The sequence below is a fragment of the Cladophialophora bantiana genome, assembly GCF_000835475.1.
Source record: "Cladophialophora bantiana CBS 173.52 unplaced genomic scaffold supercont1.19, whole genome shotgun sequence".
NCBI classification, from domain to species: domain Eukaryota; kingdom Fungi; phylum Ascomycota; class Eurotiomycetes; order Chaetothyriales; family Herpotrichiellaceae; genus Cladophialophora; species Cladophialophora bantiana.
In genome coordinates this window covers 619432-643887 of record NW_015971593.1, presented here as the reverse complement: position 1 = coordinate 643887, position 24456 = coordinate 619432, and the positions used below count along the sequence as shown (strand labels likewise).

Here is a 24456-nt window from a genome sequence, read left to right as displayed (position 1 = left end):
GGAGAAAGTTGATCCAGCAATGGCGGAAACTCTATCAGACAACCAACGACATGGAAGCTTAGTGCGCTAGTATCCTGCCGAAGATCTGGGCAATCTGGGCAAAAAGAAAAATGCTGCAAGGGGATAACCGCGGCCTCGCTTCGGTAGGCAATAGGGGGCAATCGGCATATTGAACCAGATACATTTTAATGGGGCGAGTATTCCCAAGAAATATTAAAGGTCGGGAAGTACCTGGTTGCTCTTCTTTCGCCCTCCCCTAGACAGTTCTACTTATCTTGACTAGTGTCATATTTATCCTGTAAGACCATACCGCCCACCATGGCTTTTGGCACCGAACGTCACTGGAGCGCATGGAACTTCTTCATATGCTGGATGGTCTCCCTGGGGCAGATCGCTTTTGGCTATCCTGCTTCCATCATTGGTGTTACACTCGCCCAACCATCCTTTCTAGTCTATATGGGCCTGCTGGATGTCACACAAGATCCCCCAGTCATGACTCCAGGTTAGGAGACCATGTTTCCAGAACATCATACAGCGAGCTGACGAACGGGCAGGGGCGGATCAGAAGATTGGGGCAATGTCAGGAGTAGGTTGATCCATTTCAATTTCAATGTCAAAATGCATTCGTACAACCGGGTCCCCAACAACTCGGAGCTCAGTCCGATTATCAATGGAATGAAGGGGCGGTTCAAATGCGAAGACCACGATCTGCAATGAGGAACCACTGAACCCACTATTACTTGGAAATCTTCATGACGAATCGAGAACGGATGAAAAGCGACAATTTGCATGCTTGTGCCTTGGCCCATCATCAACACGATTCCGTCGCCGTTGCTCCCCCTCTAGATATCAATTCCGCCAACCTCAGTGCCTAGGCTTCCGTTTCTGTTTCATTTGCCTAACCCATTTTTAGGTATTCCAAGCTGGTGCTGCTATCAATGTCTTTATCGCCGGTTATGTGTCAGACAGGTACGTTTGAATCTCCCAGGCCCCCGCCAGGTGTATCGGCCTACTGACGGCCGCTGGTAGATGGGGACGTAAGGCTGGATTCCACTGGTGTGGCTTTTTGTCGCTGCTCGGGGGTGCGCTGCTTTGCGGCAGCAGAAATTCCACCATGTTCATCGTTGCTCGCCTCTTCGCGGGGGCCGGGAGCTGGGGTTACCTTGCAGTCAGTACGTATTTGACCCCGGTACTATTATGCCGCTCCCTGCTAACTACATCAAGCCCCATATTACTCTGCAGAGTTGGCACCTCCAGGCCTTCGCGGCCTCATGGTGGGCATGAACGGTGTCAATATCGCATTGGGCTATGCTCTCGCCAGCTATATGGGTCTTGCCTTTTACTACGTCGATGATCCACAGACCCAATGGCGAGCTCCTTTGGGAATTGCACTCATTTGGCCAGTGATGATGGTTCTAGTCTGCTTTGTCATCCCAGAATCACCCCGATTTCTCCTCATGAAGGGTCGGATTGACGAAGCGAGGGACGTTGTCTTCAAGCTGCACGCATCTAAGAACGACCCCGATCAAGAATTTGCTCGCGGGGAGTTCTATCAGATGTCAAAGCAAGCCGAGTTGGATAGGACCATGGAACCGGGCTGGGTAAGGAGCAATGTGCCTTCGTTTGATAGAAGAGTGCTAACGGTGCAAGCTTGAAATGATCCGCCGCCCCAGCTACCGCAAGCGTACGATCATGGCCATGGGCTTCGCATTCATTGGCCAGTCGACGGGCGTGTTGGTTTTAAACAACTACGGTGAGCTCGTGCTTGAGGCCTGCCTTGACTTGTGTGTGTCAAATGCTAAGAGTCCCAGGTCCAACCATCTACGCAGCCCTAGGTTACGATACCTTGTACCAACTGATCTTCCAGTGCGGCTGGATTACTGTGGGCATTTTTGGCAACTTGGTGGGTGCCCTGATTATGGATTGGACCGGCCGCAAGCCTCTGCTTGTCATGGGTGTTGCTGGCTGCTGCGTGTCACTCATTCTCGAAGCTGCGATGGTTAGCTCCTACGCCGAGGAGGGGACCAACAAGGCTGGTCTTCGAATGGGCGTTGCGGCTGCGTACTTGTTCCTGCTAGTATACAGCATCGGCATCGACGTCGCCGGTGTTGTCTTCTATTCGGAACTTTTCCCCAACCATCTGAGAGCGAAGGGCCTGGCTCTCAGTATTGCTGTCATTGCACTGACAGACTTGGTCTATCTACAAGTTGCAGCGACAGTAAGTGTTGTTGTCATGTTCGACCTTTTCATCATTGCTAACTTGACCTCTGTAGGCTTTTGCCAACATCGGCTGGAAATTCTATCTGGTCTTCATTATCCTTTCGGGCCTGGGCGCGTTCTTTGCATACTTCTACCTTCCTGAGACGAAGAACATCCCGCTTGAAGAGATGGCCAAACTGTTTGGAGACGAGGTCGCCGTCTACGCGGAAGACCTCCACGTCGATCACCGCACCCACGAGCTCATCGTTGATGAACACGGTCATACCGGTGTGCACAAGGTCGCAACTGAGGCTGGTAACCCGCGACCGTCCACAGGCGGAGACGTGGAAAAACATGGAACTGGCCACGGGGCTACCACTGAGCATGTCGACTCAGAACAAAGTGAAAAGGAATAGGTAAAGGGGTTATGTATCCTTTGGATTTTGATGAACAAGCCGGGCTTGTCCAAAGTAGGCTTTTTGTAGTTGGGGCGGCAGGGCGAAGAGAAATGAAGTGACAGCCGTTTTGAATAGCAATCGAGACTCGCACTACTTTTCTCGATGGAAAAGGAGCGGATAATTCAGATGCTGAGGCACGAACGAAACTTTCTGTAGGAGTAGGGCGAGAGGGCCAAGAATTCTCTCGAACCCCCGAGCCCCCTCGGACCCCCGAAGTCCGTCACGTGTATCTTCTCCCAGCCCACGAGCAGACACGTGCATTGGTCTGCCTCCAACATTTTTAATTTTGTTTCTCGTAAGAGTTCGACACCACGTCTCTACCAACCAACTAGCCCCTCTCCGCTATAATGTCGTGGTTTACATCATGGTTCGCATCTTCGAAGAACACAGAGTCTCATCCGGTCAATCAACCTCCAGTTACTGAGAATCGCGTCCTCGAGGAACCTGTCAAGCCGGCCGAACCCACCATTGAAGCAGCCCAACTCGCTGTACCACAGCCCACGCAAACCGAACGCGTGAACAGAAACAAACTCATTTTCGGAGCTGGCGCCGTATTCTTCGCTTTCTCGCTCCTCGTCACTCGAAGAAGCCTTGCGCGGAAACGGCTGGCTGCTAGCCCAGCCTTCTACGCCAATGCCCCGGGACATCAAGCAGAACAAGCGAAAAAAGTGAATGGTGCCATGGAAGCTGTCGAAGCACTGAACATTGCAACTATCAACGTGCTTAGTCTGACAATGATGGCCACTGGAGGAGCTCTATGGTATCTCGATATCAACAGCTTGGCAGAAGCGCGGAGGAAGTTGAGGGGCGGACTGGGTATTGATGGGACAGGCAAGTCTGAAAAAGAAGCAGAGGAAGAGTTTGAAGAGTGGATGGCGACAGTGCTAGCCCGGAAAGAAGCAAAAGGACTGCGACCTACACAAACGAATGAACGGGGCCAGGAGAGGTGACTGCCCCCAGGAGAGAGGCTTATGAGATGTCAAAACTGCGGACAACGAGAAAGAGGAAGCTGTCGTCCCCTACGTCTTCACTCGCATCAGCGCGGCATGCTGTTGCTGGCGCCAGGAAACGGAGAAGGCCAATGGAATCACAACCCATCCAGAGTGAATTTCGCTCTGTTTAGATGGATACTCGATCACGAAGGTGTATAGCACGAAATGCAAGCATCGAATCCCGACGCAGCAGCCGCACCCTCAGAGACGCGAACTCACGACCTACAAATGTACAACCACTCAGCTTTGATTCAGCGCATGTGTTTTTACCTCTAAGAGTATCGAGCAATGTCTTATTAAGCACAGTCTCTGTCTCTTAGGTCGACGGAAGATGGGCCCTAGATATACGGACACAGCTGGAGATCTACTGGTCAATAAATATATGAACTACCTCGGCTCCAACACAAATTTTTGGCTATAATTTTTTGCCGATAACCTAGTCTTAGTTCAAAATAGCTGGGTTGGGTCATTCATGAATTCATGTCTTTTAAAATCATGGAAAGTCACGCTGGACGTGTATGGAGATTTTGCGGGGGGACTGACCTCTACAGTGATCGAAATGCCAGAAGCTCGCTGGGGTTGACGTCCGTTTGAAAGATGAGATGGCCAAGGCCCGCTCTTGTGTGGAGCAGTAGATGCAGTAGTCGTCATGGATACAAGCGACAGATCTGGTATTCAAAGTCTATTTTATTTCTCTTGTGTCTACAACATGACCCGTAACACTCCCTTTCATGTCATGCTTTCGGTCAGATGTATCGTTATTGTCGACATCAGTTGATGCACTGCCTCCATAACCAGAACCGGTGCCTCCCCCTCGCCGCGACGATGAAGAGCGGCCACTCCGACAGCCCGATGGAGGTGTTGATATCACCAGTCAATGCAGCAGCCATGAGACGCATCGGATCCAATTCGGTGCGGACGATGAAGAGAACCCCAAAGCCTGGAATGGTCGGAAGAAGATGCTCAACGTGGGCACTATCTCATTGTTGGCTTTCCTGAGTCCCTTGTCCGAAGACCGGGGCCGGCGGACGTTGTACGTTTGCTGTCTTGCCGCATTCACGGTCCTCCAGGTGGCATCGGCGTTGAGCCCGAACATTCAGACGCTGATTGCCATGAGGACGGTTTCGGGCTTCTTCGGCAGTGAGTGACAATTATGACCATGGGGGAATCTGTAGAATGAATGAAAAACACATGGCTGATGGGTACTGCAGGTGTCGGAATCGCCAATGGAGGAGGAACCATTTCGGACATGTACAATCCATTTGAACGGGCGGGAATCTTTGGATGGTACCTCCTCGGGACCCTTTTAGGTGACTATACAAGAACCACAAGAAGGTCTGAGATGTGACTGACAGCATGTTAGGACCAACCCTTGGACCACTGTTCGGAGGAGTCATCATCAGTCGCTTGGGGTGAAGATGGATATACTGGGTGAGCTCAGGAATTTGGTCAATCTAGACATAAAAGGAGGCTCGCATTGATTTCACAGACTAATGACTTGGGTTGAGTCCAGTTTCTCACCATCGTCTGCGCCATTAAGACAGCAATTGGCTATCTCTTCCTCAAAGAGACCTACGCACCTGTCCTACTAGGTCGCCGCAAAGCCGAGCTTGCCCAGCAGGACTCCCAGGGCTCAGGAAAGAAGACGAGATACTACTTTGACGGCGAAGACAAAAGACCGTTGCCCAAAACAGAGCATCTACTCGAAACCGCCCTACAATTTCAGCTCGGAGCAAATTGGCCTCTTATATCTAGGAGGAGGACTGGGATTCTTGACCTCGGTCCGATTCCTCGTCCCACGCATCGACACCGTCTTCAACAAACTGACTGAGAAGCATGGCGGCAAGGAGCTCCCAGAGCATCGTCTACCGCTGGCCAGCGTCGGCAGCATTTTGATCCCAGTGAGTCGCTTCTGATTCGCATGGACCGTGCAGTTCCGCGTCCACTGACTGGCGAGTATTGCCGCGACATACTTCTGCGGCGTGGGCCAAGTGGTGGTCTTCAACTCCGTGCAGAATTATTACATTGATTCGTTCTCGACTTACGCTGCCTCGGCCATCGCAGGGGGATCTGTATTTCGGAGTCTGCTGGGCGGTTTGGTGCACCTAGTCGCGCCGCTCCTGTTTGAAAAGTTGGGCTATGGATGGGGAATCAGTTGCTTTGGGTTTCTTACGGTCTTGATAGCGCCGAGTCCGCTGTTGTTTTATTATTTTGGCGGCTGGGTAAGGGAGAGGTTTCAGATCACTTTTTGAGGCAGGCCTGGAACACGGCGATCGTGGTTCAATTTCAGATGAAGTCATCATGCAGCATGCATGAAGAACGCCGACCACGAGGGAACCGCTCGGAGGTTTCTGGCGAGGAGTGGTTGGATGAGGCCGGGCGGGAAGAGCCCAAAATTCCCGCTGGGAGGCTTCTAGGTGGTTCACTAGGCCGTCTCTAGGCACCCCTAGACAAAGCTAGGCAGCGCTAGGCTTCTGCACCAACCGTTGACCCCCGGCGCTGGTTCGTGTTAGCGAGTGATTAGCCTCTCGCCCACCACTGTGTTCCCCCGTCAACCCTTCCACGGGCCGCATTGTTTATCATCAGCTCTAGCACCACCAGAGCCTTGCAATCGCGCATCAACATCCTCGCCAGCCAGTCGTCACGCATGGAGCCCCGGGAAAACTCCATCACATGAACTCACCGCCTGCTCCAGCTTTCAACGTGGTCTGTTCTCATGCGTCGGCGCACTGACACCGGCGCTCCCTCGCTCACTGCTGATGCTGGCTAAGCGAAGGATGCTTGTCCCAGTTACCTGCTGAAAGGGCCCTTACCAGCCGGACGTGGTAGAGGCGCGTTGATATCTGCAGGAATGTCTGCCTATCAGCGGCCTGGACACTGGGGCTGCAATCGTGATTTGCCTGGCTAGCAAAATTCGAGTGCATGACCCAACATCTGGCGGCATCGTCCTGCTGCTGACCCTTGGTTCCATTGGATATCGGTCGACTTTGTTGTTTTGCAAATCCCCTATTAGGCTTCGCCCAGCAGTGCGTGCGTCGAACATCGATAGAAAATCCATATTTATGTATGCTGTCCTCGTGCTCAGAGGCGCAGAAGCCCGCCTTTTTTTTGATGCGAGTCGAAAAGGCGGGCAGGCAGGTTGCAGGTTCCCAGAGTGAATTGAAAAGGTCTGCGGTGTCTCTGGGCTGCGGTCCTGCGTCCTGCCTCACCACGCACCCCTGGGAGTCCTGCGCCTTTTTCACAAATCTCATCCAAAGGAAAAGAAAAAAAGAAATTCAATCTTATTTTCCCATCACCCACCACCATTGACTAGTACCGTGTCCTTTCTGGACCATTTCCCAGGATCCTGGTTGCCTGCCCGCCGGAAAGTGACCCCGACGCCCTCGAGGGCCTTTCCTCCCGCTTTAGCGCCATCACACTTCAAGAACGAGTCCACCCTTCCACCTTGTTCCCTGCTTGTCGAGTCTCGAGGGCTCCAAAGTCAAATCACATCAGTTGTCAGTGCCAGGACCGCCAGTCGCTGCTTGTTTCTGCGCTTTCACCTCCTGTCCTGCTTTTGTTTTCCAGACCCTACCTTACACCGGCCAAGTGGCTTTCTCAGACACTCGAAATCTTGAACACCTCCCTCTCGACCGTCAATTCCACTTGCAGACCCCAAAAATAAACGATACGGTCAACAACGACCCCTGGTTCCTCACGCATCGGTGCCTTTTCAGCCTCCGACAACAATTCGGACCCGTCTCCTGTCATTGGAACTGCCCTCTGCGCAGTCCAGCAGCTGCTAATATGAAAAAGAAGGCCTTAGCACAATTACGACGGACGATACACTTGTGCTTGGAGAGATAGGAAAAAATTTAAAAACCACCAGAGGGCTCTGCTCTCATGGAGCCACCTCCGCCTCCGCCGCCACCGCATGGCACAAATCCTCAAGGCGGTGGCAGGTCTGGAGGTCTCCCTGACGGCAGATACGACATTTTTGTCATCCCTCCACATTCCTCGGGCTCGGGCTTCCTATACCTCCCTTCGCTCCAGACACACCGCAATTCGTTCTTGGCAGGAGTCTTCTGCACCGCAGCCTCCTTCTTCATCTACTACACCGCTGTGCCCGTTGTCAAGGAATGGCTATTAAGCACCATCAACAGTGGTGGAACGGGAGTCTTCACACTCATTTGTGGTGTTGCAGTGGTGGCCTGGGCATTTGGAAAGACTCAGAGTGAATGGCAAAGCTATAGCGGATTTAATCGTGGAGGTACTGATACGGGTTCTGGCGGCCCAGGTCATGGTGGCTACGGCAACACTGGATCTTACACACAACCTGGACCCCAATCGCACACTCAACCCCCTCCGCCGCCTCCCCCTCCAAATCCCGGAGCAACTGGCCCTCCTCCACCTCCGCCTAACCATGGAACAAGCAGTCCTCCTCCCCAGTCATCGTGGCAGAGACCGCCACCCCAGGCCAATACCAAAGCTAATACTACGAGCGCTAAGTCAAGCTGGGAGAAGGCGAGAGAAGAAACGAGAAAAAGAGAGGAAGAGAGGAAACGAGCCGAGGAATTGAAAAGACGAAGGGAGGAATTGGAAAAGGAACGACAGAGACAGAAGGAGGAGTTGGAGAAAGAGCGACAGAAGCAAGAAGAACTAGAAAAGGAGCGGCAGAGGCAGAAAGAAGAACTGGAGAAGGAGCTCCAGAGGCAAAAAGAAGAACTAGAGAGGGAACGGCAGAGGCAGAAGGAGCATCTAGAGAGGGAGCGGTTGAAGCTCAGAGAAAAAGAGTTGCTAGAGAGACTCGAGCGCGAGCGCAAAGAGAAGAAAGAGCGCGAAGAAAAGGAGGCTGCTGCAAAAGCTGCCGCCGCCGCCGAAGCTGCAGCTGCAGCGGCTGAGAAGGAAAAACAAGAGCAGGCTGCCCGAAGCCCCCCCAAGCGTCCACCCATGCCGACAGCGACCACGGAACGAGACGATGATGCATACTCCTTTAGACCCTACGACCGACCGAAACGAACACACAAAGCCAATTCTGCGGCTTCGATGTACTCAGAATCATCGTATGCCCCGTCAGAAAGCACCGCCAAAACCACACCGCCGCCTTCAGTGCGTGGGCCTTATTCGACCAAAGACCCTGACAAGATCATCATCAAGGGCGTCTTTTCCTTCAACAATGCCTTCATGCGAACCCCGATTTCCCAGCTGGTATCTGGACAAGGTAACGTCACAGACGGACTGATTTTGCGGATCACGACCGAGGGCCTATTCATCGACGACGACGTACGAGGAGTGCCACAGCGTGAGTGGGATGTTAAGGCCTGGACGATGAAACTGGCAGAGGTATGGTGTCCCAGTCTTTCTTGCTTTAAAAATATGGATTCGTGCACCCCCACCCGGGAGTTTTACCCGGGATTCGGATTGAACGCCGACTCGAGGCGGGAACCCCCTTCACCTTCGGAGAAAGAATCAACAGCTTTTGTCAATAAGCTATTGGATACCTGCCGAGGGGTGTGCATGAAAAGGTCCTCTGGCTCTCGATCTCAGAGTCGCTTCTCATGTTCTTCGTCGACCACAAGGTCAACTGCCTCAACTGATACTGACTCTACAATCACAGAGCTGCGAACTCTCCGGTCTTCACGTCCTCCGCGCTAGCATTCGCGATCAAGAAGGCAAGAAATACGTCTTCATTCTGTCTCAATCCGAGGGGTGGAAAGTCGCTGTTGGTCTTCAGCGGCTAAGAAGGGGAACGCAAGTCCGCGCGCTGGGTGTCGCTGGGTTGCCGATGAACGAGGCCAAGGCAATTCTGGAGAATCTGGGGTTTGCGTAGGTTCTGGACGGTTGATGAACCGAAGCCAGCGTAGGAGCGAGGACGTGCTGTGAAAGGAGACAGCCGTTGATTTGATGAGCGTGCATGTTGTGATTTTGTCCAAAAGCTCTCTCTGCACAGTGTTGGATATGCTTCGGTCAGTGAAGCGTTGCGAGTTTTGAGCAAAGATGGATTGAGCGAGATTAGCGAGTCGAGTTCCAAATGCATCAGCGAGGGAGTTCACATTGGAGACTGACGCCGACCTCGACTGTACATACATTCAAACGCAGGTATCCCCCCTAGTATCGTCGTTGAATAATGAAAGCTTTGTGATGTTAATATTCTCGCTGTGCCCTGAATTTGTAGGCTGGAGTTGGTCATCTTGGGCCTCCTAGGAGCTCATTGTATCTCCCTATGCCCGCCGGAGTGGTTGCCTTCAGCTACCTCACGCGCAGCTCTACCGCTTATAACGCTCTATCACCTTCTAGAGAGTTAGCGAGATTGGCCACTAGCCCGTGGGTGCCGTTGGTACGAATACGATGTCTGTGGCTTGCCAGGAGTATGACGTTGGCAGAAGCTCTAGACGGAAGCAGGGGGCCTGACCTGTGCTGCGGGAACAAGAGCACCATGAGGTTGGGCCTTGAGAGCCTATCAATTCCCGTTTCCTCCTTGGTGGGCATGGGACGTGCATGAAGTCGGTAACGTCTTTAGGGAGCGCGCAGTCGGAAGTCGAGGATAAACAAGGATGGAGGAGGCGGTGGAGGCGGTGGAGGAGGGGAAGGGGAGAGGGGGGGTGTCAAGGGGGCCCTCACTAGGCGCAGCTGGCACTGTTCCAGGTTTCTTTGGTGTCTGCCTACACCAACTAATACGGCATCACATCTCACATCTCACACCTCGCAGTGACCCCATTTCGACTCCCTTGGATATGGATGATGATACAAAGGTAATCAATTTTGATATCGGACCAATGATTTTCTGACTGTCCTTTTTGTCTCCTACCACTTCGACCAGAGCATCTATCTCTTAAACGTCCCTTCTCCGGTCTCAATGTGCTGGGTCAAACCCCGCTTTTTGGATCAGTAGCTGGCACACAGAACTTCTCTACCATGACCATCCGCAAACAATACCCGCCTCGCAGCTACGAGACATTCCCTGACGACAATGACGATAGCATCACCCAGTCTCCCACGTCCTACCAGCGTGGAGGGGATGCAGACAAATCCCGATCCGCTGCGGCCGAAGCCCAACGACTTGGGTCTCAAGGTTCATGGGCCGACAACTTTGCTGGCGGCACTCCTGCTACCAACAGAACTCCAACAGCCTCAGCCGTGGATGGTGACGAAGTGAGGGATCTTAGATATCCGCCGCACCTTTCATCAGACGGGGATCCATCGGATCCGCCCCCAGTCTATACCCCCTCCGCCAGCACTCAAGTTGGATCTCAATCGCCTGCGGCACCAGCCTCTCCCGTGGCTGCAAGACCGAATCTATCTCCAGTACCAGAGCCAGTAAGCGCTTCTGCCACAGCGTCCTGCCCTTCCAACCCACAATCCTCCCCATGCCCGTTCCGAGACAATGATGAAGAGGAGGGTCCATCGTCCATGTCCGAAACTGTCCCGCATGATCATCACTCTCGACACCATGACCATCACCACTACCACCACCATCATGATCATCACCAGCACGAAGAGGATGCAGACTCAGATAGCCTCCCCGTGTTCCTGCAACAGCATCCACGCCATAAGAGGACATGGTGTCGGACACCTGGAAAAGCGCGAGGCTGCGGTGGTCGCGGCCGCGGTATGCGACACTGCAGTCGTGACAAAGGTCGAGCACGCCGACTCAAGCGGACAATTTTCTTCCTCCTGGCCCTTCTTGCCTGCCTATGGCTTTTGATTCCGGGTTTCTGTCGATCGCTCAAGAATGTACATGGCCTGTTTCTTTCTATCCATTCTTTCTGGGATATTAACGTCTAAACGATGTACAGGTGCTAATGTTTCTCTTGGCACAGGATGGACGGTACCAGCTTCCGAGCTTTGGCCCACACCCGTCTCAGGCACCCTGGCCTCCTCCAAAACGCGAGCATCGTGAGCATGAGACCTTCCGCTCTATCAGCGGTACCTACCAGCTCTACGATCTGCTTGATCTTTCCACCACAGCTGGCAGCATCACGGTTACCGTCGAGGTTCAACCGGGAGATAAACCAGCAGTCCTTCGTCTGTCCACCACGGCAGGGAGTGTAAACGTGAAAATGATATCTGGAGGCGGTTTCTTCACGAAACCCACCATCCCAGACGCTGCGAAGTCAAGGACTCTGGTGACGGAGATCTCTACGGGCGCGGGTAGCGTCTCCGGAAACGTGGTTCACGGCAATGGTGGATCAACTTCCATCGCCACAAATGCGGGGTCCATCTCGTTGACCATATATGCTGTCGGCGTCTCCGAGATGGATCCGCAATCGAACATTTCTACTATCTCCAACCAAGGCAGCCAGCATATCAAGGTTGTCCCGAGCTTGGGCTCGACTGAGGCGATCCGTGCCATCGAAGCCGTCCACACTGTACGTGGTAGTGGAAGTATGAATATCGCCTATCCGCCTCAGTGGGAGGGTATGGTTCACCTGTCGACTTATGGGATGGGGAGTATTGGTGCCAGCGGAAATGGACTGGTGGTCCGAAAAGAGAGCAGTCGCGAGTTGTACGGGTATAGAGGCGCGACGCAGGGAAGGAAGGTCGAGATCTCAGAGCTCGGAAATGGAAGCGTCAAGTTTTCGTGCTAATTTCATGATTCAGCGCCGGCTAGGAGGTATCTGTCTGAGTTCTCCTCACCCCTTATACTAATTGCTGCTTCAAGCGCTCGTCGAGCGGGACTGGAGAATACCGAATGATGGATATGTCCCATCTTGTGGACCCCATACTATTGAATACCGGAGATGCCTTGGTGGGGTGGTATGTAATGCATCCCGAGATCCAAAACGGCGAGGCGAGGTAATGTCTTGATTCCACTCTTTTTCGGGCGGGGACGCGAAAGGAAACAAAGGGAAGCCTCCGAGGTGGACGACGGGCTAGGGCTTCAAGAACTGAAAAACGAATCAGCTGGCGTGGTGTTTGACATAGTATTGTATACGTACAAGTGATCTCAAATGATACCTATATTACATTTCATACAGCCCAAAAAATGGGAAGTGGAAGAGGAGGAAGAAAAATACAACGTGTGAGAAAGAGCAGCTTATTCCTTGAGAATTTCCTTTCAGCTGCGCTTCCAGTTTGAATGATGTACATATTGGCCCCAAATTCCCCCTCCTGACCCTAGCCTGTGTCCTACCTTTGCCGTTGTCTTTATCCTTGCCCTAGTCCTTCGTCTTGTTCCCGACCCTCGCAGTCTAACAGATCCTTGAAGCCTCATTCGTAGTCTACACATACAAACCCCCTCAAATGGCGTCCAAGTACCCCTTCGTCCTCATCTGCCTCTCAGTCCAGTCCCATAGCCTGCTTGCCAGCGTCCCCTCGGGGTCCTGTGCCAGTTTGCTAGGCGCCTTGCGCTGGCCGACGGGCACGAAGTAGCCTCCGGAGATGGCCTCCGCGCCCTCGCCCGTGCCTGCAACGGCCCATAGCGAATTGTAGCTCCCTTGCTCCGGGGTGATGTACGCGCCCATGCAGCGCAGGATAGGGGTGAGCACGGAGCCGCCCCGGGCCCGGGTGTTGAGTTGCGTGTCGATGTTGCCTGGGTGCAGGGAGATGGCCCAGATGTGGGGTTTGGAATTGGGGTTGGGGTTGGGCTGCTCGTTCTTGTGGTTGTCGTTGTACCGCGCGTGCAAGGCGTTGGCGTGCAGGATATTTGCCAGCTTGCTCTGGGCGTAGCGGCGGAAAGTGAAGGCGTCCTTGAGGCCCGTGTCCTCGAACCGGATGCCGTCCTTGAACGTCGCGGCGTGGCCCATGGAACTGACGTTAACCACGCGCACGGCCCCCTCCTCGCCAGCAGCCGCGGCGGTCGACTCTAGCAGCGGCAGCAGGTGGTATGTCAGCAGCCAGTGCGCGAGGTAGTTCGTCTGCCACTGCGACTCGTAGCCGTCCTCGCTGAGCTGGTACGGCGTCGCCATGATCCCCGCCGAGTTGACGATGCCATGCAGTTGCGCGCACTCGGCGCGGATGCGTTTGGCGCCCGCCACGACGGACCGCAGCGACATCAGGTCCATCACGACGAGATAGATCCTCGATTCGAGATCCGGGTGTGTCTTCTTGATCGACTCCTTGATCGACGATAGCGCGGACGCTCCTTTTTCGGGTGATCGTGAGGTCATGTACACGGTTGCGCCGTGCAGGGCTAGATGGTGCACTGTCCAAAATCCTATGCCGGTATTGCCGCCTGTCACTAGATACGTACGTCCATCTAGCGAGGGTAGAGAGTCTGGCGACCAGTTGAGACGAGGGGACATGTTTGGGGCCTAGGGTAGTTGAACGGGAGGATAACGCAAGGTAAAACTCGGTGACGCGCTCGGTGCAAGTTCTGCTTCTGCCGCCGCGGTTGACGGTGATGGTGATGGCGATTGTGGTTCATCCTTGCGAGCATACCAGTACCTCCCGACTTTATATGTCGTGCAATTCTTCTCAAGCACGTTCCAATTCGAGCGAATTGTGGCTATGGACCTTGCGACTGTCGCAGAACCGCGCTCCTTCATGACGTATGTGGATGAAGTTGGATGAAACGGGATACAGCCTCGTTATAACATAATACCGCTCACGCTACTTGCAGGGAGGACAGCCATAGGGAGCGAAGTTGATCCGTTCCGACTGTCGCTGTGATTGGGTTTTAACGAAAATCCGAAGATCCACTTGTCAGCCGCCTGCATGAGGTTGGGACCGTTCGTCCAATCAGATCTTCCGTTCCCCCCAAAATGCTGACATAAATGCTCTGGTGTTTCTGGGCGGCGCCACCATCGTGTTCCTTGCAGTCTGGGGCATCTGTCTCCATGTCAGCAAGATGCAGTTAAAACACTGAGTTCTTCCACTTTCAACGCATCAGACCCCGTCTTCCACATCTTCCAGTGAGAGCAGAGCATAGTACAAGATACTCCGTAGCAGGAACAAGGGACAAGCCATGTCACTTCCACCTGGTCTTCGCGCCGAATTGAAATTGCACCCAGATGTGCAGTCGCTAGACGAAGAATGGTCTGGGATCACAGACCCTGTGATTCGTCGGAAGCTTCAGAATCGGTTAAACCAACGAGCTGCAAGTGAGTTTAGGACTTGTTTCCCGAGTGCGGTGGCGTGCTGTACCTGCCATGCGGACCGCTGACCTATCGAATAGGACGACGCAAGGCTGCACAGAACAAGGGTGGGGAGGACGCCTCGTCAAGCAGTAGCTCGTCTCGAGCTGCAGGGCTCAAAGATGTTCCCCTGGTGGACCGGGCCGGTCTTAACGACCTCATGGTATTGAGGAGCAAGAGGGTCAGCCGTACCGAATGGCACACTGCCCTCCAGCCACCCGACCCCGCGAATCGGTCACCGTTTGTCTCCATACGGAGCAAGAATGCCTGTCAGCGATGGTACGAGGTGCTTCTCGAAAATCGGCTGGCTAGCATCAAGGAGATGGCGGAGAAGTTGACGAAGGACCAAGACAATGCTTGGATGTATCCGCTTCCTTCCGATCACCTGATCTCCCTGGTCTATTACAATGTATACCGAGCACTCATCTCAAACACCCATATGCTGGGTCTTGACCTGAATCTGATGTACCTCGACGACTATCCCTCGCCGTTCCTGCCCATGTCACAAAGCGCCACCTCAAACATAAGGCACCTTCCACCCTCACTCCAGCCGACCGAATTGCAAAAGACCATGGCACATCATCCAATGTGGGACATATTTCCTGATCCTGAAATCAGAGACAATATCCTTCGATACGGGGAACAGAATATTGACGATCTACAATTATGTCTCGACATGGTCGGGGATGGCAACTACACTGGCCTGGAAGACCTCGACTCCCAACAGACGAATGGGCTGATTGTGTGGTCGGAACCATGGGATTCTGAGGGGTGGGAAGTGACAGAATCGTTCACGCGCAAGTGGCCTTTCCTTCTCAGAGGGGCAATCAACGTCCAGAAGTCGACCAACAAATGGAGAATGCGCCGAGGGGAGAGCCCTCTAGACTTTGAGAGGATTCTGGAGATTGAGTGAAGGTGCACACGATATTCGGCGGCAATGGCTGCCACCGCAAAACCATGTCAACGGCTGAACAACAGCCCTCAAACGGCTCGTCGAGACAGGGTGGGCAATTGAGAGCTCCTCAACGGTCGTCTCTTCAGATAGGCCGGCAGCCTATAGAGCCTCCAGTCATCATACCGCAAGCAGAGGGTACCACTTGGCGTGCAATGCGCCAGTCGCAGGCCGAGACGACGACAACAAAACGTGTGAAATTACTATTCCTGCCGCCGGGTGCGGTCCCTTCCACCCGCCGGCGGGCATCATGTTGTCCCCGATCGTACAGAGGTGCCATGGCTGGACCGTCCTTTCAGGGTGGGAAGAGAAGCGCACGTTTGATGATTAGTAGGCCATGGTTTCTTGAGGCATAGGAAGAAGGTGTTTTGCTCCTTTTTGCACGCAGGGAGAAGACTGGCGTACCTTGGCAACTTCTGCAGCTGCCTTCCTCTTGAAATATCTAATTCCTGTATAAAGCCAAGTCTCTTGTTTACAGGCGGAATTGCCTCGGTATAGAATCAACCAAGCGACCCGTTCCGAAACTGATATTAAACGCGATTAGTCTTTCGTACCGCCTAGATTACTCAACAACGCACGTAACTAATTGCCACATGCAGTTTGATCTTAGAAGATGAGCCAAGCCTAGCCCAGTGAGCCCGCTTTGACCAGAACATCGCACTGAGCTGCCAAGGGCCCTTAGTTCCTGCATTATGTAACCTACTTGGGCCGACTGCATCGTCAAAGGCCAGGGGTTATTATCTGACTTTCAAGTGAAGAGCCGGTCCTAAGGCCAGCGAGAGCTCCCCAAGAGCCAAGGATTTGAATAAACCCATCGAGTATAGAGACGTGCCCCCCGTCATATTTGTGTTACTGCGGTTCCCTACGTCACAACCCTCGGGCAAGAAGAATCAAGTGGTTGACAACACTTTACACTGCAGTCAAGGCATGTGTCGAGGCGGGTGACGACAGGCCGACCTGTAACTCAAGTGAAAAATTTGAATGTGCTCATTTTGGTCACATTTAATAATCCCAATACGGAGGCTTAACGTTGGCCTTGGATCCAGATTTGTAATGTCTATCGTGGAGGGCGTAGGCAAGACGAACGTTGCAGTTCTATCGTGGGAGCAGCTGACGACCAATGATCCAGCTGAAGAATCGAGGACGTACCTCGGACTGCCACCGGGCAAGGTTGGAAACTTCGACACGATTAATGCAAGTCACAGGGAATTCTCTTGTGCCCCCAGCAATCACTGAAGAATAAAACCTAGAAAGGCGTTATCGAGTATCAATTTCGTTCCAGGATCCAATTACCGTGGTAGCGACAAGAATTCATCCCCGAAATCCCCACTGCAGATACTGCGGATCCACCTCGACGGTGGTCGTACCGTTGCCTAGTAAATATGAGCATGCCTGGAATGTATTCTAAGCGTAAGACCTCGTCGCCATTGGCAAGACTGAGTATTTGAGGAAAACCGTTTGATCATACTGAGTCGACATCACCCACGCGGACCTAGGAACCTTATGGCCAACAACTTGCAAAGCAATTTCAAGGGTGTCCGAGACCGTAAATTCCTGAGGTCCCTTTCTCATCGGGATGGACTTGATGTGATTGAAGAGAGAATGGTATACATTAGAGTCAGGACCGAAATAAATTTGCACTGCCTCTGGGTCGGCCGCGTCGAGTAGAGAAATAACCAACATGCGCGTCGTACCTCGTACATTTACTGACCTCGATGATAAAGGTCTTGCACAGGCAAACCCCGTGCAGCCGTCTGTCAGGCCCTTTGCATAGGGCAAAGCTTGGACGCATGCTCGGTGCATTAGGTCTTTGGAGTCCCAAACAGTTTCTGGAGGACTGTTTTGCCGTAAGTGCTCACACTGACGAGTTCCTTGAATCCATCAGTGGTCTGCACCGGATTCTCGATTGTTCCTGTGTAGTTATGGAGGTCAATTCAGACTTCTTGCATCTTTCGGGTATTTCTCAATAGCCTGAGGACAACTCGTGGATCCTCGTCCGAGGCAAAAGACCGTCCATCGCGGAAATCAATGGGAGGAGGCACGCCGAAATGTAAACAACGCGGCGAAGGGAGAAAAGAGCGCAAGGCTAAGGCAAAAGCACAAAGTAGCCTCGATCTCCATTCCTGCGGCTGGTCGGGAATTGGGAGCTTTCTGTGTGGTTGACTGTCCATGACCATGAGCGGAAGTTTCTCTATCTGAACGGCTTAACCATGGGGATTTGAGGTAGGAATGGATTGCTGGAGATAGGACAAGATAGTCAGCCGAAGGGGCAGGCATGTAGATATGGCAGAAAGAATTCTCCAGTGGAGTCTAATTGTTCGAAATTCTCAGTTCCAGCCAAAGAGATTGTTATCTGACTCGCTGTTTGAAAACGTATACTCCTGTGACTCGCCATCCTGTCCACTCCTGTCTAGGGAACTGCGATCTTCGCCGCCGTCGCCACCGTTGCCGCCTTCGTCCGTCTTGGACGCGACTAAGAGGGCGATGCGTTCGACATCTGATGGCTTGTCCCATCAAAGGCTGCACATAACGTCGGCACATACCACGTATGTCGTGGTGGAAATCTCGAGATGCGATGATGGAAGGCCAGCCTGAGCTCGACCGATGCATTGAATGAGAAGCCACGTTGAATGTAGAAGAGCAAATGCTTTGGTAAATGCATCTGACTCCCCCAGGCTGTCGATGTCATCCCGAGAGAGGAAGAATATCCTTCGCTGCGTGGGACTGGACTTAAGCGGGAGAAGAATTAAGCGCAAAAGCAGCAGAATAGATAGGCAAGTCCACAAAATATTGAATGTGCCGCGTTGGCGAGGGGGTGGAACCAGCCGACTATATTTTCAAGCATGCGTTTGACGAAAACGAGGCATTCAGTGGTCCAGCTTCAGCTTCCATCATCCTTTCTAGTGTTGTTGATGAGGATTATATACAAAGAAAGCCGTGAGCTCGACATGCGGTGGAGGGAAACATTCGAGCTGGTCTTGCAGCATGTATATATGTCTTGCACAGTGAGGAAAATTAGTCACTGTATTCGCTGGTATTGCAGCAACCTTAGCTGAGGAAGCGTCGCCTGGTTGGGCGTTCATATAGGTGGCGACTTCGCGAGCGAGGGACAACGTACGTTTATCCAAGAGAATTAGCTAGAAGCCGCTCTTCTCTTAGGCCTTCGAACGAAGTAGGTAGGAATCCACCACTGGCGCGCGAGAGGCCACTACAGGAGCAAGCTGACAGAACAGCTCGAACACATTGGAAGAAGGGGGAGAAGGGGGTATTAGGATGATAGCATCTGGAACGGACCCTATCATCTGTGCAAAGTTGACGGAAAGTGAATAAGGAGAGAGGAAACCAAAACGGCTGGCGAGGACCGTGAGGTCCAGGAAGACGCCAAGAGGTTCAGCGATCGCTCAGGGGCGAAAGTGGTGTACAACATATTACCTATCTCGCTATGTACTTCGAACATATGATTCATCAGCCTGACATTTCTAGGTCTCTCATCCGGTTATTTTCATTTGTCCGTAACTACCAGAACTGACCATGTTACTTCCACCAGCAAAACTGCAAATCAAACCCAACCACCGATTTCAGGCAAATCGGCGTCCGGGTGAACCTCGTACAATCTCATGGGACCTGAGTTTAGTAAACACGTCGAGAATAGTCGACGCAATCGCCCATACCGGTCTGAAGACTAATCAATTGCGAACCCTCTGTGGGGTTCTTAATACATCGAGCTTGCCCGCCTGGGAGTGATGTAGATCTTGTTCCTGTATCTTGAGCGTGCGAATTGTGTCTCTGCCGTGTCACCTCCTAGCAAGATGTCGACGCACCATTACACGTCTTACATCGCCGTGATCGGGGGGACTGGGGCCCAAGGCATCCCAGTTGTTCGTGGTCTGGTCAAGGACAAACGCTACAAATGTCGAGTCATGACCCGAGACGTGAGTTCTCAAAGGGCCAAAGAACTGATTGCAATGGGAAATGTTGAGTTGATGGAGGGCACCTTCGCCAGTGAGGAGGATCTTCGCAAACTCTTCCGCGGCTGTGACGGAGCTTTTGTCAACATCGATGGTTTCAACTGCGGAGAGAAGACGGAAATCTATTGGGCAATCAGATCGTACGAGCTGGCTCTCGAGGAGGACATCAAGTTTTATGTCTATGGGAACCTAGACTATGTCTACAAAAAGAGCGGCTATGATCCCAAATTTCGCACCGGTCACTATGATGGCAAAGGCAGGGTCGGAGAATGGATCCTTGCTCAGAACCAGGTCAATAGCCACCGCATGGGAGTCGCCGTTTTTACGACTGGACCTTATATCGAAATGAGCATCGCCAACCAAACCATCTTTACGCCCAAGGTCGAGAATGGTACTGTGACATGGCGTTGTCCAGTTGGAGATGGGGCGGTTGTCCACGTCTCCCTCGACGACTGCGAGTATTACGTTCGCTGGCTGTTCGACCATCCAGAGAGGTCGAACGGGATGGATCTCGAAGTTGCAATCGACCACATTCACTATGCCGACCTGGCAAAGGCGTTTGAGAAAGTCACCGGGCACCCGGCCAGATACATCGACACCGATCTCGACACCTATTGGTCGACTGGAAACGTGGCCGGTGCTGCGAACACTGGAGCAGGGTACAACTCGGACCCCAACGACCCCGCCTTCATGACGTTCAAACAGAATTTCACTGGATTCTTCAACATGTGGAAGTATTCTGGTCACAATGAGGGTGTCATTCGTCGAGATTATAAGCTGCTAGACGAGATTCATCCCACCAGGATCAGGAGCGCAGAAGAGTTCTTTCGCAGGGAAGACGCTAGGGGAAGGAAATTGGGACTAGGCAGTCTTTGGGATCGGGTCCAGGAGAAGAATCTCAAGCCGGTACTCAAGATTGGTGAAGACAGGCGAAGGGGAAGACTGTAGTTGACAGCACTCGGCACCCGTGTTTCCTATGTAGCTTGAATGCCAGACCTCTGCTCTGCATAACCATTCCCTTGATGGCATTGGTTCAGTGTCAGCTTATGGTATGCAGATGCCAATAATACACACCTGGGGCACGGTCTACTTGTTAGGCAGTGCTGCGCTAGGAAGCAATCTCCACTCCATGAACCTAGTGCATGCTAGGTAAGTACTAATCCTGCGGCGCCGATCTTTGCACGGAGAATAATAGCGGAATGCCCGTTAGCGGTAGCAAAGAATAGGGTTCGAGGGTCAAGGGTGGAGAATGCCCGCTGCAGCGCCCAAAGAGCCTGTGGCTAACGAGGCGCAGCTTGACAAGGATGACGCCTCCAAGGGCGAGTGAGGCCCAGTGAGGCCTAGTAGCCCCCCAATGGCCAGCTTAAGCTTCTCATAACGGGGCCCCTCGCTGCCCTCGGTACCTAAGATCGGAGTTTTGGTGACGCCCATTTCCCGGAACTCGCGTGGCAGCGAGGCGGGAAGCACCGAATGTCAAGCAGACCCTTGACCAGGCATTCGTCACATCATTCCAAACAGAACTGCGACACATTCGACCAACTTCATTTCCTTCTCTTCCAGAGCAGCTGACACGAATCCCAGAGCTGCCATATGTCTTTCCCCTTCGACTTTCCTGCATCTACCCTCCCGGCATCCATCGATTCCCATTGACCCTGGCCAGACGTCAGGCTGTCAGATATGGCCGCCGCAGTTCAGCCAAATGCGCCAGTGCCAGTCAACAGCGGCCCTCGTCCTATGACACCGAACCCTCCGCAACAGAATGAATTACCTCTACCTCCAGTTCCTTCAGCGGATGTTCAACGAGAAGAGTTGGATCCGGCGTCCAGAGAGAGGGTGCAACTTGTTCTCTCTTCAGACGTAAGCATGAGCCTGACTTCCCATTGTGACCCTGTTGACCAACCTCTCAGATTGGCATGAGCACCTTGCTGAACCGGTTGAAACAAAGCATCAGCTCTACAAGAGTACGACTTCCTTCGCCTGCCAGTCGTATGGGTTGCTGACTGGGAATAGGACTTTGCAACCTTTCTGAAGGAACGATCGACTCTGGAAGAGAAACATGCACAGGGCCTGAAGAGACTAAGTCGGACCACGCACGATTCGATAGGAAGGCCCGACAGCCGACAAGGAACATTTGCTCAAAACTACAAAGAGATGACCAACATTCACGACCGAATGGCAGACCATGCCATCCAGTATGCCAGCACGGTATTCGGAATGGCCGAGGAACTATTTGAACTAGCTTCCAATTCCGAGAAGGCGCGGAAATATTGGAAGCAAACTGGCGGGAATGCTGAAAAACGTGTGCAAGACGCAGAAGCCGCCATGGAGAAGGCCAAATACCGATACAATTCGTTGGCGGAGCAGTACGACCGCGCCAGGACCGGCGAAAGGCAGTCTGGTAAGTTTGGCTTGAAAAGGTCCGCTGCCCAAATGGAAGAAGAGCTACGACACAAACTTGAAGTTGCCGACGCGGATTACTCGGCCAAAGTCGAAGCTGCACAGAGTCAGCGGAATGAATTATTGAGCACTCTCAGACCCCAAACGGTGAATGCGCTGTCAGAACTCATCAGGGAGACTGACGCTGGCCTGAGTCTGCATGTGCAGAAATTTGCCAGTCTCAGTGAAAAGCTACTCTTGGGGTTTGGTCTCTGCATAACGCCTATCAAAGGCCCCTCGCCAATTCCAGGTTCCAAGAGTCTACGTGAGTTGGCCTCGGGCATCAACAACGAGAAAGATTTCGCCGATTTCGTCCTTGGATTTAGCAACAAGGCTCCAACGAGACCGGACGAAATTAGGTATGAACAGCATCCTTCACTATCGCCGAAACAACAGCAGCCTGGATATCCAAATCCGTATTACAATGAAGATCCTTATGCTCCGACCCACGGAAGGCAAGTTTCGGGAGTCACTCCTTATCCAGGCGAGGAATATTACGACGATGGTTCTCAGTATCAACCAGAAAATCCAGCGCCTGGACAGAACCCTCAACAGCAGAATCAGCAGATGGTAAGGCCTCAAGGTGCCCAAGGGTCCGGACCCCAAACTGTTATAGTCGCCCCAGGTCAGGCTCCAGGGCCCGGTCATGTCCGCAACGTGTCTTCAATGTCTCAAGGGCCGCCGGCTCCTGGTCAGCAACCAATGATGCAACAGCAACAAGCCCCGGGAACTCAACCAAATGGTCAGGGTGCCCCGCCTCAGCAGGGAATGGGTCGAGGCCAGCCACCACAGGGTATGGGACGAGGACAAGCGCCGCAAGGTATGGGCCGTGGGCAAGCACCACCAGGCGCAATGGGCCGAGGACAGCCGCCTCAAGGAGCGCCCGGCTCAGGCCAAGCACCACCAGGCGCAATGGGGCGAGGACAGCCGCCACAAGGAGCTCCTGGCCCAGGTCAAGCACCGCAAGGCGCGATGGGACGAGGACAGCCGCCTCAAGCAGGTCCTGGCCAAGTACCCCAAGGCGCCGTGGGGCGAGGACAGCCACCTCAAGCAGGTCCTGGCCAAGCTCCACCGGGTGCAATGGGACGAGGGCAGCCGCCTCAAGGGGCCCCGGGCCCAGGCCAAGCACCTCCAGGTGCAATGGGAAGAGGCCAAGTGCCACCAAATGGCGCTGGCCGGGGTCAGGCACCGCAAGCCGCCATGGGACGTGGGCAACCTCCTCAGAATGGAATGGGTAGAGGAGCACCACTAGGAGGAGTCGGACGAGGTCAACCACCACAAGGTATGGGTCGAGGACAAGCGTCTGCTGGTCCTCAGGGTGCCGGTCGTGGGACCGCTGGCCCAGGACCGGTCGGGCCTCAGAATGGCGCACCTCGCCCAGGTCCTCCTGCTGGTGGTGTCAGTGTGCTTCCGTCACAAGCCCAAGCAGGTCCAAGACCGGGTCCGCCCATCCGACCGGTTTTCGGAGTGCTTCTAGACGAGCTGTTCCAACGAGAAGGATCTGCTGTGCCGATCATCGTCATGCAGTGTATTAAAGCTGTAGAGCTATTCGGACTGGATGTTGAAGGCATCTACAGAACTTCGGGGTCGACAAATCATATTATGGAGTTAAGACAGCAATTTGATCATGGTAGGATCATCGATCTCTAGTACTGAAGCACAAGCTGACCGTCCTCAGATGCCAATTCAATCGACCTCCGCAACCCAGCAGCTTTTCACGATGATATCGCGTCGGTTACCACACTCCTCAAACATTTCCTCCGCGATCTTCCAGATCCGTTGCTCACAGCTGCGCAGTACCGGGACTTTATCCAAGCCGCCAAAATAGAAGACGACATTGTGCGAAGAGACTCAGTTCACGCCCTCGTCAATGCCCTGCCTGATCCCAACTACGCAACTCTCAGAGTACTGGCCATTCATCTGCACAAAGTTGCACAGCACAGTGGCCAGAACAAGATGACCCACAGCAACCTGGCAATCGTGTTTGCTCCGACATTGATGGGGCAGCAAGGTGGCACGAATGGAAATGCGGCCGGGGGGGCTGATATAGCAGACGCTGGGTGGCAGGCAAAAGTCGTGGAGACCATTCTCAATAACACCTTCCAAATCTTTGATGAGGATGATGTCGCATAGTGCAAGGAGGCACTCTAGAGGACAGGGGCGAATTCACCTCTGCAGAAGTTGACGGTATCACAATCTTCAGACTGAGAATGGCTAAGAGGAGCTCCTCCTGGGTGCGAATCACGGGACGGCCCTGAGAGGTATGCTTTTTGGTCAACACGAAAGGTTGCACGTCGCTCACTCCCAGCAGCCTGGGGAGATATAATATCACTCTTTTTCCGCAGCTGATCTTTTCGAACAACCTTGGCTGCAATACCACCAAACTCAGACAACTTT

General features: G+C 53.2%; 8 protein-coding genes across 8 annotated transcripts; 7 read left to right on the top strand and 1 right to left on the bottom strand.

The window, feature by feature from the left end:
- Positions 1–318: 318 nt before the first annotated feature.
- Positions 319–2615, top strand: Z519_10799 (uncharacterized protein; the record flags this gene model as incomplete). Its single annotated transcript, XM_016768514.1, has 8 exons — positions 319–502; positions 555–586; positions 914–969; positions 1030–1172; positions 1225–1601; positions 1651–1753; positions 1812–2218; positions 2274–2615. The coding sequence occupies 8 exons, from the start codon at positions 319–321 to the stop codon at positions 2613–2615; spliced, it is 1644 nt and encodes a 547-aa protein (XP_016615421.1).
- Positions 2616–3004: 389 nt separating this feature from the next.
- Z519_10798 (uncharacterized protein) lies at positions 3005–5565 on the top strand (the record flags this gene model as incomplete). The annotated part of the gene is made up of 6 exons (XM_016768513.1): positions 3005–3603; positions 4524–4789; positions 4861–4936; positions 5013–5097; positions 5163–5329; positions 5376–5565. 6 exons carry the CDS (start codon positions 3005–3007, stop codon positions 5563–5565), a joined length of 1383 nt encoding a protein of 460 aa, XP_016615420.1.
- A 1966-nt stretch (positions 5566–7531) lies between these two features.
- Positions 7532–9458, top strand: Z519_10797 (uncharacterized protein; the record flags this gene model as incomplete). Its single annotated transcript, XM_016768512.1, has 2 exons — positions 7532–9139; positions 9246–9458. 2 exons carry the CDS (start codon positions 7532–7534, stop codon positions 9456–9458), a joined length of 1821 nt encoding a protein of 606 aa, XP_016615419.1.
- A 1085-nt stretch (positions 9459–10543) lies between these two features.
- Positions 10544–12216, top strand: Z519_10796 (uncharacterized protein; the record flags this gene model as incomplete). Its single annotated transcript, XM_016768511.1, has 2 exons — positions 10544–11362; positions 11425–12216. The coding sequence occupies 2 exons, from the start codon at positions 10544–10546 to the stop codon at positions 12214–12216; spliced, it is 1611 nt and encodes a 536-aa protein (XP_016615418.1).
- A 651-nt stretch (positions 12217–12867) lies between these two features.
- On the bottom strand, positions 12868–13872 carry Z519_10795 (uncharacterized protein; the record flags this gene model as incomplete). The annotated part of the gene is made up of 1 exon (XM_016768510.1): positions 12868–13872. One exon carries the CDS (start codon positions 13870–13872, stop codon positions 12868–12870), a length of 1005 nt encoding a protein of 334 aa, XP_016615417.1.
- Positions 13873–14534: 662 nt separating this feature from the next.
- On the top strand, positions 14535–15616 carry Z519_10794 (uncharacterized protein; the record flags this gene model as incomplete). Its single annotated transcript, XM_016768509.1, has 2 exons — positions 14535–14670; positions 14745–15616. The coding sequence occupies 2 exons, from the start codon at positions 14535–14537 to the stop codon at positions 15614–15616; spliced, it is 1008 nt and encodes a 335-aa protein (XP_016615416.1).
- A 3848-nt stretch (positions 15617–19464) lies between these two features.
- On the top strand, positions 19465–20571 carry Z519_10793 (uncharacterized protein; the record flags this gene model as incomplete). The annotated part of the gene is made up of 1 exon (XM_016768508.1): positions 19465–20571. One exon carries the CDS (start codon positions 19465–19467, stop codon positions 20569–20571), a length of 1107 nt encoding a protein of 368 aa, XP_016615415.1.
- A 729-nt stretch (positions 20572–21300) lies between these two features.
- On the top strand, positions 21301–24192 carry Z519_10792 (uncharacterized protein; the record flags this gene model as incomplete). Its single annotated transcript, XM_016768507.1, has 4 exons — positions 21301–21480; positions 21531–21584; positions 21634–23689; positions 23738–24192. The coding sequence occupies 4 exons, from the start codon at positions 21301–21303 to the stop codon at positions 24190–24192; spliced, it is 2745 nt and encodes a 914-aa protein (XP_016615414.1).
- Positions 24193–24456: the final 264 nt, after the last annotated feature.